The sequence below is a fragment of the Prunus persica genome, chromosome G3 (genome assembly GCF_000346465.2).
Source record: "Prunus persica cultivar Lovell chromosome G3, Prunus_persica_NCBIv2, whole genome shotgun sequence".
Lineage (NCBI taxonomy): Eukaryota > Viridiplantae > Streptophyta > Magnoliopsida > Rosales > Rosaceae > Prunus > Prunus persica.
The window spans coordinates 25124046-25140103 of NC_034011.1; the positions used below are offsets into that span (position 1 = coordinate 25124046).

A 16058-nucleotide genomic window follows, 5' to 3' on the forward strand; every position below is an offset into this window, starting at 1 on the left:
CAATTGTCTGACCTCCAACGGTCATGACCATTAATTTTTTTTTATAAATTTTTCTTAAACAACATTAATTGAAAACATTTAAAAAGGCTTATATATATCCAACTGACATCATCGATGACGTCAACACTTTTAATGTTGGCTATTGGATATGTATTTCCACGAGATGATTCGTGCTCTTACCCACACTTGATAATTTATCTTCTTCAAAAGCACATGTATGGGGCTCACAAAAAATTTGGCCTAGGCCAAAGCTGGGCTACATGTGGCCCAGTTAGAGGGCTAAAGGGCCAAATGTGGCCCTCCAAATTTAGCCAAAATTTTGTTTAGCCCATGACTATAGATGAGTTTTATATTATTTTAGGGCTATATTTAGGATATAGCCCATGACTAGAGATGGCCTAATATGCTATGCACTCACTTAGTTATTTGTGTCCTAAACGAATATGTGCAAGTGACATGAGAAGTGAGATATATAGAGTAAATATTTACTTCGTTAATTATATATTTTTTGGGTGAAGTTTGTGATCCTTAGAGCACTTCCAACGGTTAGATGTGGTCCGGGTAGGAGAAGGCCTAAGCCCCAAGCAGAGGTTCCAGTGCGCAAATGCAGTCCGGGCAGCTGGTTGGCTCCACAAACTTGGACAGGCCCAAATGCAAGAATAGCTTGGGCTGTTGCCTGGGTTTGCTGACGTTAGCGATGACGTCAGCAACAAAAATTTTTATATTAAAAAAACTAACATTTTCAGAATTTTTTTAAATAAATACTTAGTCATATTCTTCACTTCCCACACCAAAATTCTATACATTTTCCTCCCCTCATATCTCATGTGAATAATTGTTGCCTTTAGATTGCCAAGCCTTTTGCAAAGGCTGCAACTATTCACGTGAATAATGATAGCCCTTACTCTTTGTCATGACAAATGAGTGAAAATACTCTTACTATTTTTGGTATCGTTTTATAACAGTAGAGATCAACTGAGTATTAATATTCATAATTAGCACTTGCATAATGCATATGAGAATTTGATTCGATTTTCTTGGGAATTAAGTAGAATATATAGGTTCAGCTTGTGTTAAAGGCAACCACAGCATACCAAGTAATAGAAGAAGAAGTAGTACCTGCTGCGTTTCTCTCTGTTTTCTCTGGTGACTGCCCTGAAACATAGGAGTTGTGGCTGAAAATTCAAAGGGGGTGAACGTGGCAAGAGGCCATTAGTGAATAAAATTCAGTGACATAGTTTATGAAGTAGAGAGGATCAGTATCCTATGATGATCACATGGTGTTGCGTATTGCGACATGTACATGAAGGGCCCACATTGTTGGCTCCAAAACAAACACATTTCTCCAAGCCCACTTGAAATCAAACCCCAACTTGGGAGCACACACACAACAAGTCTATGCCCTCTTTCTCTCTCTCTCTCTCTCTCTCTCTCTCTCTCTCGCTTAAAATACCAGGTCTAGTACACTACTTTCTCCAACGCAATTGTCTTCTGCACATCCAACATCGCTGTCTAAGTTATTGTACGCCTTCTCTCTCTGCTCCTTTTCCCTTGTGGTCCTTCCTCTCTTTTCGCTGTCTGGGGTAATAAATTCATATATCTTATTTATTATATATATATATATATATAGGACTTGTAGTACTTGGTCTTTCTGCTACTAGCTCCTCTTCTTCTTCTTCTCCTCCTCCTCCTTTTGATCTACTTCTTCTCCTTCTTTTTCCTCCTCTCGAGTACTTTTTCCTCACAAATTGGCTCTTGCGTACGTGGCCACTTACCTCTTTTAGGTTAATATTTCTCCTTCCCAGCTAGCTATATATGTATATATATTAATATTAATATATAAAGCCCCGTAGCCAGTCTGATCATCGATCTCTTTATATATATATATATAACCAGCTGTAGCTAACAGTGTAGATATATAGCTAGAGATCATGTCTAGCAGAAGGTCGAGGCAGTCTGGAACTCCAACGATCAAAGATGACCAAATCATTGAACTTGTCTCCAAATTGCGCCAACTGGTTCCTGAGATTCGTGATAGGCGCTCCGACAAGGTAACTAAACTACTCTTTCTCTCATATATCATATATCTTTTAGAATACAATAAATGAGTGAGTAATTATGAGAAGTGCATGCCTCTTGTAGAACGCGATTAACAGTTTCATATATATATAATTGGGGTTTAAAATTTCTAACAACCCAAGTGCAGGTAGATGGAAACTGTGGGGAAGAAATAATAATAACTTTAGGGTATATCATGGTAAATGCACCACATGCACTTTGTAATATTGTAGTCAATTTGGACTGTTCGAGTAGTCTAAACTTGACCCGGACATCAAGGACTTGTTACATTTTCCATAGGACCTAGACAAAATATATAGGTTTCTTATTGACCAAAATATACTAAACAATGTCATGGTTGGAGTTGGAGTTGGACCGTTTACCACTAAACCTCATCATGTGTCATGTGGTATGTGTGGTCGTATATATATGTAGAAGGTGGAGAATTTATTAAGCTATATGTATTGTATAGTTCAAGGAGATGGTTGAGAGTTCGTAATAATTTGTGAAAAGTTTGTCGTAGAAATATTAGAAAGCCAGTAGTTGTGGCGCTAATTGAGATCTGACTTTTGATTGATATCATGTCGTGCAAGCTCTGCAGGTATCAGCATCTAAGGTCCTACAAGAGACTTGCAGCTACATCAGAAACTTACACAGAGAGGTTGACGACCTAAGTGAGCGGCTCTCTCAACTACTCTCGACAATTGATGCTGATAGCCCGGAGGCCGCCATAATTAGGAGCTTGATTACGCAGTAGATGATCAGCTAGATGATGATCATCAGACCCTTAATTATATATTTATATATAATTGTGCTTTGATGATGAATTTATATAGTTAAATTGTGTTCATCTAGGTTATCTGGTCACCCGATTATTAAACAAGGCCAGTTAGCTAGGGTACTCAGCAGTATTGTATGTATTTAAAGATGTCCTTTCCTGTCCTGTCCTGTGTTGTTAATTAGAGCGAGGCCCTAGTAATATATATGTATTCAAGTTTGTTTAATAAATTAAGGAGGACTTGGACTACTATAGCAAGTCTTTATGCACTTGCTAGGCTAGCTTCATTGCATTGAAACTAGAAAATTATATCTGCAATAATCTCTTTCTTGCACAGTGCACTTATCCCACTTACCCACTTGGGTTAAACCATTTGCATGGAATATTATTACTTAGCTTGCCAGTTTTAATATCATAAACCAATACTTTTCTTGACCGTGACACAGGGAGATCAAAGTGGCCAAACCAACAAGTCACAAAATGTCAGCACAACAGCCACCAAATACTCACGTGAAAATAATTATTATAGGGCCAGCGATTCGAACTATGCAGAGTGGATTTGGATGTGCAGATTAAATTAGGGCTGCAAATCATCTTGGTTAATTGGCATACAAACTCTAGCTAGCTAGTCTCTAGAAAGAAAGAAAAAAAGTATGTGGATCGATATCGAATATATTATCTTATCCTCATACGTACGTATCTTAATAATCTGTTGAATCTAGATTGGATATTGTCAATGAGATCATACCATATATACCATAATAAAAAAGTATGTTTGGCCCAAAAGATCAGTGGGTCTCATATTCGAAACCCCTAAACATCCGTTTCTGTTTGTATGAATAAGGCATCTATCTACGTCCTCATCATAAGGGATTCCGTAAGGTATTTTTCTCATGAGGTTTGTCGACATGTGTTTGTGTGAGGACGAAAACAACTTTATATATATGCCATACGGTCGCATTGCCTTCCAAAAAGTCCCTTGTCGAATTATGTACAACGTCAACATGACTTACAGTTACAGCTGATATGGTGGCATTGCCTTCCAAAAAGAATCTTGCCCACATGCCCATGCAGCTAGCATTCTCGTTCACCAGTCCGTATGAACATGTACTGCCCAGGATAAATATACGTATATGTATATGGAGTCTCGTAACAATTTTATTTGAGAGGCATCCTTATTAACGATGCATAATAACGCTCACATCTTTAACGATGATAATTTTTGACAAAAACCTAACTTTTCACATGAACCACATCGATCCATCTATAGGGATCGACCTAACCTATGTCAAAGTTGGGCAGGACAGTAGTATAAACTGGGAATAAGTTTATTACCTCATGAATTTGTATCCTTTCGTTTCCCCGGAAAACTTTATATCCTTAGAACATGGAGTAGCTATAGCTAGTTTGTATTGGACCACTCATTATGTTAGGCAATCAACTCTATGGATGACCACTCTTTTTCTTTTTGCTTCTTTTGCCATCCAAAATAACTTCCGTCTCCACATATGAATGTTACAGTTCATACCAGAGTTCCACATGCATAGATGCATCTATATTTTCCTACTTGTTATGCATTTAGTCAAGCAATAGGCCCCAATTGTAAAGTGGTACCACAGGAACTTGAATCCAGGACCATTTGAAAGCATGAGCTAACAACCATTGCTAACACCCTGATAAGGTCAATATATCTGAAAAGGAAATATATGACTTTGACCATTCATCGAAGGGAGTCGTCTAGAAACTGTTAGCTGTAAGATGACAAATATATACAGTATATGTCAGATGCAGATGCAGATGTGGATGATTAGGAGAGGGTTTAAAGGATATTTCCCTCGCTCAACAAACATGATGAAGACACTAATTAAATCAACCTGCAAAGGTTGTCAACGTTAAAAGGAACATTTATGAAATCCATCGAGGAGATTGTCTTTATACTTACGCAACATCCCATTACTTAATTCAAATTATTCACAAAACCAAGGAACTAATTTTGTTTGATTGCTAACAAACAAAGGAAGAAAAAATATCGCAAGAAAAACTTGGAATGTACGTACAGAACTCGGCTTAGTTATATAATTGGGAAGGCGTATGCATCGTCTACTTAAGTTAATGACAAGTCATTATGCATGTGATCATGAGTATACAATTCATATTCATATTCGTCAAACCATCGACCTCTCTCAGAGATGCCTCAAATTCTTGTGGAAAGCCCTCCCTTCTCCACATGAACCCCAAACCATCACCATCACCATCAACTAGATACATCACGAAGCACGATCATAGTGTGCATTGCAAGTCATGAGTCCACATATGAGCATGTTACGCAGTTTCTTATCTTGTTCAAATTGTTTTCTCCGTTTACTGTTTTTGATGTGTTATATATATGTTTCTTATCTTGTGCATTGCAAGCCAAAATATATATCCACAAGTTACTAAAAATATACCAAATTAACTCATTATAAAGGTATATCGTCCTATGTAAGCAAGGGCGGATTCAGGGGTGGCTAGGGTGGGCTTCAATACTACTCTATTTTTTCAAAATGGGCCTATATGTGCACTGGTCCATTAAGTACGATCAAAACTTTGACCAAAGAAAAACAAAAACAAAAACAAGCCCAAAACATTGTCTTCCTTCCTTCCCCTTTCTCTTTTCTCTTTTGTTTCTTCTATCATTTTTGTCTTCTCTCTCATTTTCTCTTTCTTCTCTCTCCTTTCTCTTTTCTTTTTATTTATTCTCTCTCTTTTCTTGTTTATATATTACTAATGATATATGTTTTATTTATGGTTCTCACTGTATTAATTAGCATACCCAAAAAAAATAATAATTTGGTTTTCATTGTTTATATAGATCTTTCATACCAAATTTTTTTTTAAGCACAACCCTATAAAAATTCATGGTTCCGCCATTATATGTAAGTTGAATCACCTCTAACTAAGTAGGGATAATTACCACTAGACCAACAACTAATTGACGTTGGTGTTATATGTTTGCTTGTCATCTAAGAACTTTGGAAAAAAAAATCATCATAATAAGTATGACACATAAACATAAGAAATAGCTCAACAATGTTTAGTGCGCGCCTTAATTTCTGATATTTAAGACTTTCTAAAATCACACCATTTTTAATTTTGCGGGGCATGTATGAAAAAGTTATAATTTCGCGGGGCTTTTCACTAATTTTGTCTTCTGAGTGTTTGGGCGGTTGGACCTTAACCAATACGCCACCGTTCTACTGAATCATTTCATTTGTGCAGCAACCTTTACCTGTTTTTGTTATTTATTTTCATTATTATTATTTTTTAAAGGACCCTTTTACCTTTATGATTATCCTCATCCTAACTGAAAACTAGATTCTCCGCCACTCGGATCATAGAAATCTCCGACGACGGCTTAAAGGGATAAGCCCCACGCCACGCTCCTCCAACGACAATTCAAACCACGCTCTTCTTCTTCTTCATTGGAGCTTCTAACGTTCTCAAAATTCGACAACAGGTATGCAAACTGTAATATTTCTCAAGTTCACAAACTTTTCTATCTGGGTTTTTCAGTTCACTTAGTTCCCATTATCAAATTAGCTTCAAATTCGTTTATTTTTTTTCCAAATTATCAATGACTGAATCATCAAGTGGCTTTGACTTGGTTAATCGCGCCAATTCATCAAAAGACATTAGCACTGTGTCTAAAGTTTGTCACTTTCCCACTATCTTTGGCTTTCTTTGATGCTTATAATACAAGTTGACATTGGTTCTTAGGAATTTGTAGGAGACTGTGTTTCTATGATGGTTCTGAGGTGAAAAATCCTCTCTTTCTTTGTTTCAGAATTATAATCCGAAATTGTGCATATTAATGCTGCGTTAATTGATGCGCAGAACATGCTGTTTTATAGCCACTTAATGCAGGGCCTCTTATAAGAGTGGCTGAGAATCATGCAGGGAAACTGCATAATTGCCTTGGAATGTATCTGACTTTAGATGGGTTTCGAGTTTTTAACTTTTATTTTAAGGGTGATGTATTCAAGTTATCATTGGATTGGAATTAAACTTCATGGTTTCACTAGATGCTAGAAGAAGCATCCAATTGTCTTTTCTTCTGTTTTTTCCTTTTAATTTAGTGTAGGGACCACTGAGGGTTATGGGCCTATGGCGTATGGATGATCCTTACATGTGCAATGCAAGCAAAGCTTGTTCGAACATGATAATGCCTTCTATCTATTTCTGATATTTTCCTTATCCCTTTCGTTTAGTCCTCAAACCTTACTATGAAATGCTATTATGATTCCAACCAAAACGAACCAAATGATTCTTAGATGACCATTTATGTTTATAAGCCGGTTTTTAGTATCCTCTCAATCCAGTTTTTTATTCCCAGGGTTTCAGGAAAATGTACCCTGGTGGTTACACTGCTGAAGTTACAAGCTTATCCCCTAAAGCTACTGAGCAAGATGTTTTTGACTTTTTCAGTCATTGTGGTGCAGTTGAGCATGTTGAAGTCATCAGGTATAGAATTCTTCTTCCCTTGCTTTTAATTACTGACAATGATTCCATTGTTCTGTTTTTTATTTTGCACTGAATCTGGAAAGTGATTGTTTAGTGATGATTATATATGGGGTTTGTCCACCATAAACTCATTGAGTTGGTCAGAAGGAGAAGGTCAAAAGGAAAAATGCCTTTTGTGAAGCCTCTTTAACTTTTTTTAATCTAGAATTAAGTAATTAAAGAAATAGAAGTCAGCGTCATAAACAATGGTATATAATTTCGGTTTTCCACAAGTTTAGAAGTCATCATTTTGGCTATCAGGTGTGCTCATTGCTGTGTTTTCTGTGAACGGAATCTTCATATTCATAATGGCCTCACCGTAGCAATGGGATCATAAACTTTAGTTTGCATGAACAACAGTGGAATTACTTTTAGTAATTCAGTCAATTCCCATTTGATAACTGACTGCTCTTGCTCAAAAAAAACATGCTTGTGAAGAAAAGAACAAAGGAAAAATTTGAGCATCTGTCATGAGAAATCTTCAAAACTGAGACAACAGGTCCTAAAGATCGAATATGATAAGTCATATGCTTCCATGAGTTGTACAATATTTCACCCGATTCATTCATTCCTTTGAAATTTCTTAAGGAATGTGTATTTGACTGGGAGAATGCTTTTGTTGTTGGGAACAGATCTGGTGAATATGCCTGCACTGCATATGTGACATTCAGAGATGCATTTGCTCTACAAACTGCTGTGATGCTCAGCGTAAGATGCGTTCCCTGAATTATGATAAATGGTGATTCATAACTTTTGACTGCTTTTGCTTTAACAAAATGATCACTTTTTCATATGGAGTTGAAATGCCTTGTCTGAACTAAATCCAAGGATGAACCTTAGTCCCACAATGCCCCGGATGTTTGACATTGTTTGTTCACTAATTTCTCTTTCCGTCCTTGTTTCGAAATTCCAGGGAGCTAGCATTGTAGACCAATGTGTATCCATAACACGCTGGGGAAGTTATATTGATGAATCTGATCCTTGGAACAATCCATACAACCCTGAAGGCAACACTAGCTCAATGGTATGCAACCTACTACTTGGATTGGATTGGTTGAAGGTTAATTACAGTACAAGCTTACACAACCAGAAGTTAGAAAGACGGTAATATGGAAAATTTGGATCAAATGTGCCAAGGGTCGGCCCAAAGGTAAGCAAAGCCTTGTCTTGGGCCCCCTTCAGACAATTGAACAAAGGCTTAAACTCTACTAAAATATCAGTAAAATTCTTATCCAGGCCCAAATAAGGCGAAAAGAAAAAACAACCGTCATTTTTCCAAAAATTTACTTTCAGAAAAATTAGAAGCTCTAACGTGATTTCAATTAAGAGATTGTGTGGGTGGGGGTGAGATTAAGGGTGACTTCGGAAAATTTTGAATGTTATGTACCACTTAATTATCCAAACCTGGCTTAATTATCAAATTGACTGTCTCAATTGCTAGTCAAACTTTTCATTGTTTCTTAAATCTTGTATAACATTATCAGGCTTTTCACACAAGTGAGTTCGTTTCTACTCCTGGAGAAGCAATAACAGTTGCTCAGGAAGTTGTCAAAACAATGGTAGCCAAGGGATATGTTTTGGGCAAGGACGCATTAACAAAGGCCAAAGCTTTCGATGAGTCCCATCAAGTCTCAGCTACTGCAGCAGCCAAGGTTTATGAGCTAAGCAATAGAATTGGGCTCACTGAGAAAATCAATGCAGGCATGGAAGTTGTTAAATCCACAGACGAGAAGTTCCATGTTTCTGATATCACCAAATCGGCCGCAACTGTTGCTGGAACAGCAGCAGTGGTAGCAGCCACAGTTGCTGGGGAAGCAGCTGTGGCAGCAGGAAGCGCTCTAGTCAATAGCAGCTTCTTTGCCAAGGGAGCTCTGTGGGTTTCAGATGCATTGACTCGTGCAAGCAAAGCTGCAGCTGATTTGGGTTCTCATACCAATAAATAACCAACGTTCACATTTGTCTTGTCTATTTTATCTCTTAGAAATTTTCTTTGCAAATAAATAGGCTTTGAAGTAAATTGTGATCTAATAGATGGCCTTTCAAAATGGTTTAGAAACAATCTTGCTGGTTTTTCTTTTGACCATGTTATCTGCTTTGACCATATCATCTCATTGACCAGTCTTGGAAGGCAAGCATTCCCTGGATGATCAGCAACTATGGCTTGACTCTCATTTGAACAACCAGAATGTCAATCTTTCAACCATAAAACAAAGACTATGGTTGTTACTTTCATAATTAAGGTTTAAGCTTCACAACTCCACTGCCTGCCTCCCATTAACTACCTTCTAATTTTTTTATTTGTTTTATTAATAGTGCCGTTCTTCTCCTGCCAACCGATCAGTATATACTTATTCGGCAAGCCCAAGTCTTTGCTTCCCAACGACCCCGTAATGTTCTAAAGTTGACATTATGTTTTTCGGCCAACATCTAAAGCCAACCACCAGTGCCCTGCACATCTTCTAGACTGCTATTTGCTAATTCGTATCTTCAGAAAGCTACCTTTTTGCCTCTTCTTTTGGGTATATGCCTTAATGCTCAGCTCCGAGCACGGCAATAACACTGTTTTGCTTTTAGTTGATAAGATCCCAGCTTTATTTAGAAAGCTACCTTTTATTTCCATTTTTTTTTTGGGGTTTATGCCTTAATTCATGACATGCTCAACTCAATAAGATTGATTAACCGAAGGGTTTTTAGTTGGTGAGATCCTAGCTCTATGCCCATTACTGATTATGAACTTACAAAAGCAGACAAAGCATCCACATGACTTTCTCCTCTACGCTTTGTTTGGTGTTAGGGAAAACGTATATCGTAAAACATGGCGGTGTAAGAGTCCCATCATTGAAATTATATTATACAACTAAAAGGCTGGGAACTGGTTTGCCCTTTTCACATATGGCTATCACTTTCCAGAGAACCAGCCGAATATGTGGCAACCAAAAATATTGATATTGATCCAACAACATTATATGTATAGACTTGAACATCTTTCAATCTCCCTTTACAAAGAGAGAAAAATAGTGAAGAACAACGTGCTGGATCACACTGTGGATTAGATCAGTTAACCAAGGAAGTGAGTTCATTCCCTTAAATTCAAGTTCGAATCCCCTTTTCGTAATTTAAAATAATATATGCTTATAGCAGATAGTAGAAAAGAAAAAGAACCCAAGTGGAGTAGACAGAGGGATGGACCACAATTGTGTAAGCCATGTATATGTAATGTACCCAAATGCAACTTTTAGATAATGTCTTTAACCCAAAAAAATTTAATGGGACAGTTTTTTATTCAGCAGTACTACTAATGACATATGTTTTCGACAAGAAACAGTTGTTTTCATTGGTCTTTTATCCTTTTCCCTTTCCTTTTGGGCACCACATAGCACATTAATGGCCTCTATGGGTCTATCTCTTTAACAACCCAAATCGATATGATTTGATAAGATGGAGAGTTGATTTCTCCGATTTGAATTTGGATACCGAAAAAAACCCATTAGTTTGGATTATGTAGATGTCCCTTTGTGGCACCCCCATTTGTTTATGGCACCTTGCCATGATAATATATTCTGCCTAGTATCTTGCTTAATTGGTATGAGCCGTCCTGTCTAAGTCTAATTCATATATAATAAGTTGTCTGCGCCTTGGTTTTTTTTCACCAACTCATCAGCTTCAGGTGACATTTCAAGTCTTTTTTAATCAAAGCTTTAGGTAAAGAGGGCAATTGTTTATTTGTAGAATCTAATTTCTCAGAAACTTTATTGAAGGAAATAATAATACATTAGTTTGCCCTTTTTTGGGGTTGTAAAGTAGGTTTCATGCCCTACTTGTATTTTACTTGTCAAGACCAAAGACGGTGGATTGACCAGGGCACTATCGAATTTTGTTCACTCGCCGACATTGACCCTGATAATTTCTTTCTTTCTTCACCTAATTTGCTTGGCATGCATCAACATGTTTGATGACCCTTCCCATCTCTGAGATGGTTGAAGCCAACTACTATATAGATATAGAATACACAACACAACCATAAAATAGTATTGAGTACAAATTATATAATCAATCAACAACATACTTGAATTTCATACCAAACTAACACTTCTTTCTTCTATAATATATGTACTGTCTACTGTGTCTGTGACATACATATTACACAGCCGTCCATGTATGAAAGATGTGCCCGCAGCACTAACAGCCTATCAGTCTAGCACTTTCTGCACTACCCTTAAGAAATTACATTATTTTTCTGCTAAATTAAATGATTTTTTGGGTGTCCTTAACAGACCTAAAGGAAGAAGTTGATGGTCTGCTAGTACTTGTATAGCACGGGAATAACTTTGTTTTGTTAATTTTAATCAATTACGTTCTGTTGCGTGTGATAATTTTTTCACATAATAGATAATAATTGGTTAGAACACTCCCGTAACATGCAAATTCTTCTCTTATACAGTGACTCTATTGGCATCGTAAGTATGACATGCAATTAGAAAACAAGAAGATTAAGGTGGTGTGTGCATACAACAACAGAAAGAAGAACAAATAGCTGAGAATACAGGGCATTTCATATGTGCTCTTCAAATTCTTGTAGAGGATATATAGTATTACAATACAAGGATTTCTCATTTGTTTTCTTCTTTGGAAACAAAACTAATGGAAATTATACAGCCTTCATAGAGGTTGAGGGGACCTGCTTCTGCCTGCTTGAAACATTATTCACTGTTTCCTATTGCAGTTTTTTTTTTCTCTCATGAAATGGAATGTACCAAAACTCTATACTGTACAACAAACAACTCACCAAGAAAGAAACCCAAAAGAAGCACAAAAAAATGGTCAAAACTAAGTACCTGTGTTTAGGCCACAGAAAACTAATAGCAACATATTGGACAACGTATTAGGCCATTTTCATTACAATCTGGGCACCGTTGGAACCCCGACTCACCCTCCTCTGCTTCTTCCTCCTCTTCTTCTTCATCTTCTTCGTCACGATCAGCATCTTCATAATATATTTTACAGCTCCCTGAACATGTTTCACATGGCACAAACCTTATATCCCCACAAGCATCACAAACTCCACCACCTCCAGCGCCGCCACCATCTAATCTTTCACAAGATTCAAGCAACTTCTCGAGCTTCCCATCTTCGTGCAATTGCCGAATTTCATCAGCTCCACCAATGTACTTGTTTCCCAGAAACACTCTGGGCAGGGTAACCCCACTGAACCCATCTTTCAAAAGCTCCTTCAGCTCCTCCTTAAACCCCGAATGCATCGAAACGTCTCGCTCATCGACCCGGACCCCTACGCCCTTCAATATCACCCTCACATGGCAACAGTCCTCGTACGTCTTCCTTACACCTCGGAGGCTCGTGAAGTACAATACAATCCTGTCCCTGTCCTTGTTGTCCTTTACCTTGCCACAAGGTACTGCATCACATTCGTACTCTGTAACAACGCCATTGCAGGCCAAAGCCAGCTGCTTTTGGACACCCAACTGTGAAAAATGAAAAGGGTCGTCGTCGGATTTGAGCTCCGATAACGATTTTCTGAACGCGGAAATGACTTCGGGATCAAAGTCTGAGATCAAGGAATTGGAATTCACACGATCGTCTTCTGTGAAATGAAGCCACATGGGCTTAGGTGACACGGTACCGTTTTCGTGCAGCTTTGATTTGGGGCGATCAGCAGGGGAAATGGGCACTGGACTTGGGCTCCTAACAACATCAAAAGAGAAGCTCCGAAGGTGATGAGCTGGTGACCTGAAAGGGCTTATGTCTTCAAGGCCTTCCATTAGCTCCCAAGTATTGATCGTCTCAGGCTCGCCCGGGGGTGTCCTGATTGGTGTCCTGGGTACAATTTTTGGGATTTTCTGATCGATCATATTAGACCATGTCTTCGCTTCGATTAGTCCCATTGAAAATTCCTTTTTGTTGTCCTGCACATTTTCCTTTCCATGTTCATGAGTTTTGTGAGCGTTCCCAATTATGTTCTCCTTGTCGATGTGATCATTGCCATTAGCAAATCTCTTGGCCTCGAGGTGGTGGTTGCTTTGAAGGGAGGGATCGCCCTTGAGAGAGCCCAAGGTGGAGGAGGTGAGGGCAACAACATGGTAGCTATCGCCTTTGGTTTGAGGTGGGTGGTGGACGTGCATTGAGTAGCTTCGGGAAACTGGAGAATAGGGGCTCTGGCAGTGCCGGCATCGTGACTTTTGCTTCGAGTTTGCGCAACCCATCAGCCCAAAACGCAAAACCCACCAATTTGATTCAAACAAAGAGACTTTGATCAAACAATCAAAAGGGTATTTTGATATGGGATTTGGGAATCGGAATAAAAGAACATTCTTGGGTTGTTTTGATGGGTTTGAAGATCCAGTGAATTGGGAAATTGTTGGGTTAGGAATCTTTCTTCTTGTTCATGCATTTATTTTAGTAACGAGGGAGACAGAGACAAAGACAGAAAGCGTTGAAACTCACATTAATGAGGCAGAGAGCTCGAAACTGCGCAAACCCAGTTGGGGGATTGGCTTGAATTAATTATCATCAACGACGTCAAGGAGACCATCAAGGAGCCAATCTGCAGAAGGCCTTGAGAGAAAACGACAAAGGAAGGAAGGCTGAGAAGAAGACGAAGGAGCGGATTTCAGAGGTCCTGGAATTTGCAGTCCGTGAGGCAGAGGCCAACAAATTGAAATTCAATAACAAAAGGGAATAAAGTTGTGAGAAAATACGGAATTTCAATACAAAAGTCAAATAATGAGGGCGAAGACCATTTCTTTATTTCCCACTCTCTGTCTCTCTAGAATGAAAAACTGCAACCGGGGTTGTGGAAGCAAGAACCCACCTTCTCAAAAACAATGTGTAAATATATACGTCTTTTACTTGGTAAATAATTTAAAATAATTACCAGAAAAAACCAATAATATATGTATATATTACAAAATGTAACGTCAACGAAATTGTGTTTTTTTTTTTTTTTTTTGGTGGCTAAACGAATGAAATAGTGTTGCATAGTCCACTAGATCATTTAAATAAGAAAACTATATTGTATAAAATATTAATGTCTTTTAGGGAAAAAAAAAAAGTAAAAGAAAAATGGATAATCAAATAGCGGGATTTATTGCTTGAATGGCTCTAGAAGACTGAAGTCGGACGAGGGTAGCAACATTCGCTGCTAGACTTAGGCGGAGAGTGTGATTTAATTTAAGCGGAGGAATTGTGGTCCCATGTGTTCTTGTAAATTTGAAATTACGATGACTATGATATGAAGGATGTAACAATTCCCTCTAATAATAGAGTAATAGAACATAACTTTTGTCAATGGGGTATAGTCCCATAGAAAATGACTTTGACTTGTAGATTAGTGGTCTCATATTCGAATCTTAATATTTTTTCTTTTTTATAGCTTAGACTATTTTTTGTATTAAATAACCCATTCTCCTAGACCCCCATGGTAGAGGTCGACTCTTTAGCTTAATCTGATTCGGTGATGCGGATTCTACTCTTTAGCTCTTCTGACTCTGGTGTCGCTGACTATTTCTGCTAATTAGTTTTTCTAATCTCTTATGGACTCTCAAAGAAACAAGATATTGGGAAAACTTCAGTTTTCGTTTTTTAAACCCTAAACCCTAAACCCATATGACTTGGTTTTTTCAAGCTTTATCTCTATTTGATTGTTCTGAGTTTGCAATCTTAATTTAGATGTCTATGCTATATTTTCTTCGATCTTGCTGATCGTTAATGGATGCGCATCTTGTCTTAATATTGATGTTAGATCGCTTCGTTATTATAATGGCCATTTATGGCTAGTTTTTATTGACCCCTTGTGGCTACTGACTTTTTTTTGCTGAATTATAAATTCAATACATGAACTTACAAAATATTCACATTGGAATATTATAAGAAAGTTAATAAGAAATGATAAAGGTATTTTCTGTTTATTCGTCAAACACTATGGCCTCATTTGATTTATGGAAAATGAGGTTTAGGAATGGGAAATCAATTGCTTTCCGATGTTTGATAAGTTCAAGCATAAAAAATCATTGCATTGCATATGGAGAGGGAGTTCCGTTCTCATTCATTTGACTAGACTGAGCGAGAGATTGAATGTGAACAGCTTCCTATCAGACTACTAGTTTAGTCTATAATTTTCATAAAGTAGGGGGAAAGTAAAGCCCTCCTTCCCTCTTAAGTTTTGTTTTCCTCCTCATGTGAAAGTTTAGGAAAATAAGCCAACATTATATACACTTTTTTCTTAACCATATTGTCCCCATTAACAGTTTAGAATTACAATATAGCATTAAATACATTCTTTTTTTGTTTGATTTCATATGGGTATAATTGAACAATTAAACAAACTTTGTTTTACATTCCTACACAAACTAAACATGTGAAAGAAAATAAAATGATATTTCTTAGTTACTTTTCTAAGATTACTAAATATGCAAAATAAATCTCAATTTCCCATCTCTTAAAAAATAACATGAGATCTCGAATAATTTTTTTAAACCAAACGGAACCTAAGCAGATTTAGATAAATGAATAAGAAATGATAATGGTACCACCATAATCAATTGCGAGGGAATTTGTTTTAATTTTACAGCAAGGACCAGTGCATGGGGATTGGCTCTAATTATTACACAGGCGTGGTGATTTAGCACCGTCCATGTGATGGCACGTGGACACTTCTTCTTTGCAGTTT

General features: G+C 37.5%; 3 protein-coding genes across 4 annotated transcripts; 2 read left to right on the forward strand and 1 right to left on the reverse strand.

Moving 5' to 3' along the window:
- LOC18784284 (transcription factor PRE6) lies at positions 1638-3142 on the forward strand. Of its 2 annotated transcripts, none has more exons than XM_020560965.1 (3): positions 1638-1784; positions 1910-2051; positions 2660-3142. In XM_020560965.1, the coding sequence occupies exons 2-3, from the start codon at positions 1932-1934 to the stop codon at positions 2813-2815; spliced, it is 276 nt and encodes a 91-aa protein (XP_020416554.1). In that variant the 5' UTR covers positions 1638-1784; positions 1910-1931; the 3' UTR covers positions 2816-3142. The 2 variants fall into 2 exon arrangements, with proteins under 2 accessions (XP_020416554.1, XP_007215199.1); XM_007215137.2 differs by having other exon boundaries at positions 1915-2051.
- LOC18781910 (binding partner of ACD11 1) lies at positions 5935-9476 on the forward strand. The gene is made up of 5 exons (XM_007215789.2): positions 5935-6332; positions 7209-7336; positions 8008-8083; positions 8289-8399; positions 8860-9476. The coding sequence occupies exons 2-5, from the start codon at positions 7221-7223 to the stop codon at positions 9316-9318; spliced, it is 762 nt and encodes a 253-aa protein (XP_007215851.1). The 5' UTR covers positions 5935-6332; positions 7209-7220; the 3' UTR covers positions 9319-9476.
- On the reverse strand, positions 11907-14195 carry LOC18782512 (uncharacterized protein At5g39865). The gene has a single exon (XM_007215302.2). The coding sequence runs from the start codon at positions 13591-13593 to the stop codon at positions 12232-12234; it is 1362 nt and encodes a 453-aa protein (XP_007215364.1). The 5' UTR covers positions 13594-14195; the 3' UTR covers positions 11907-12231.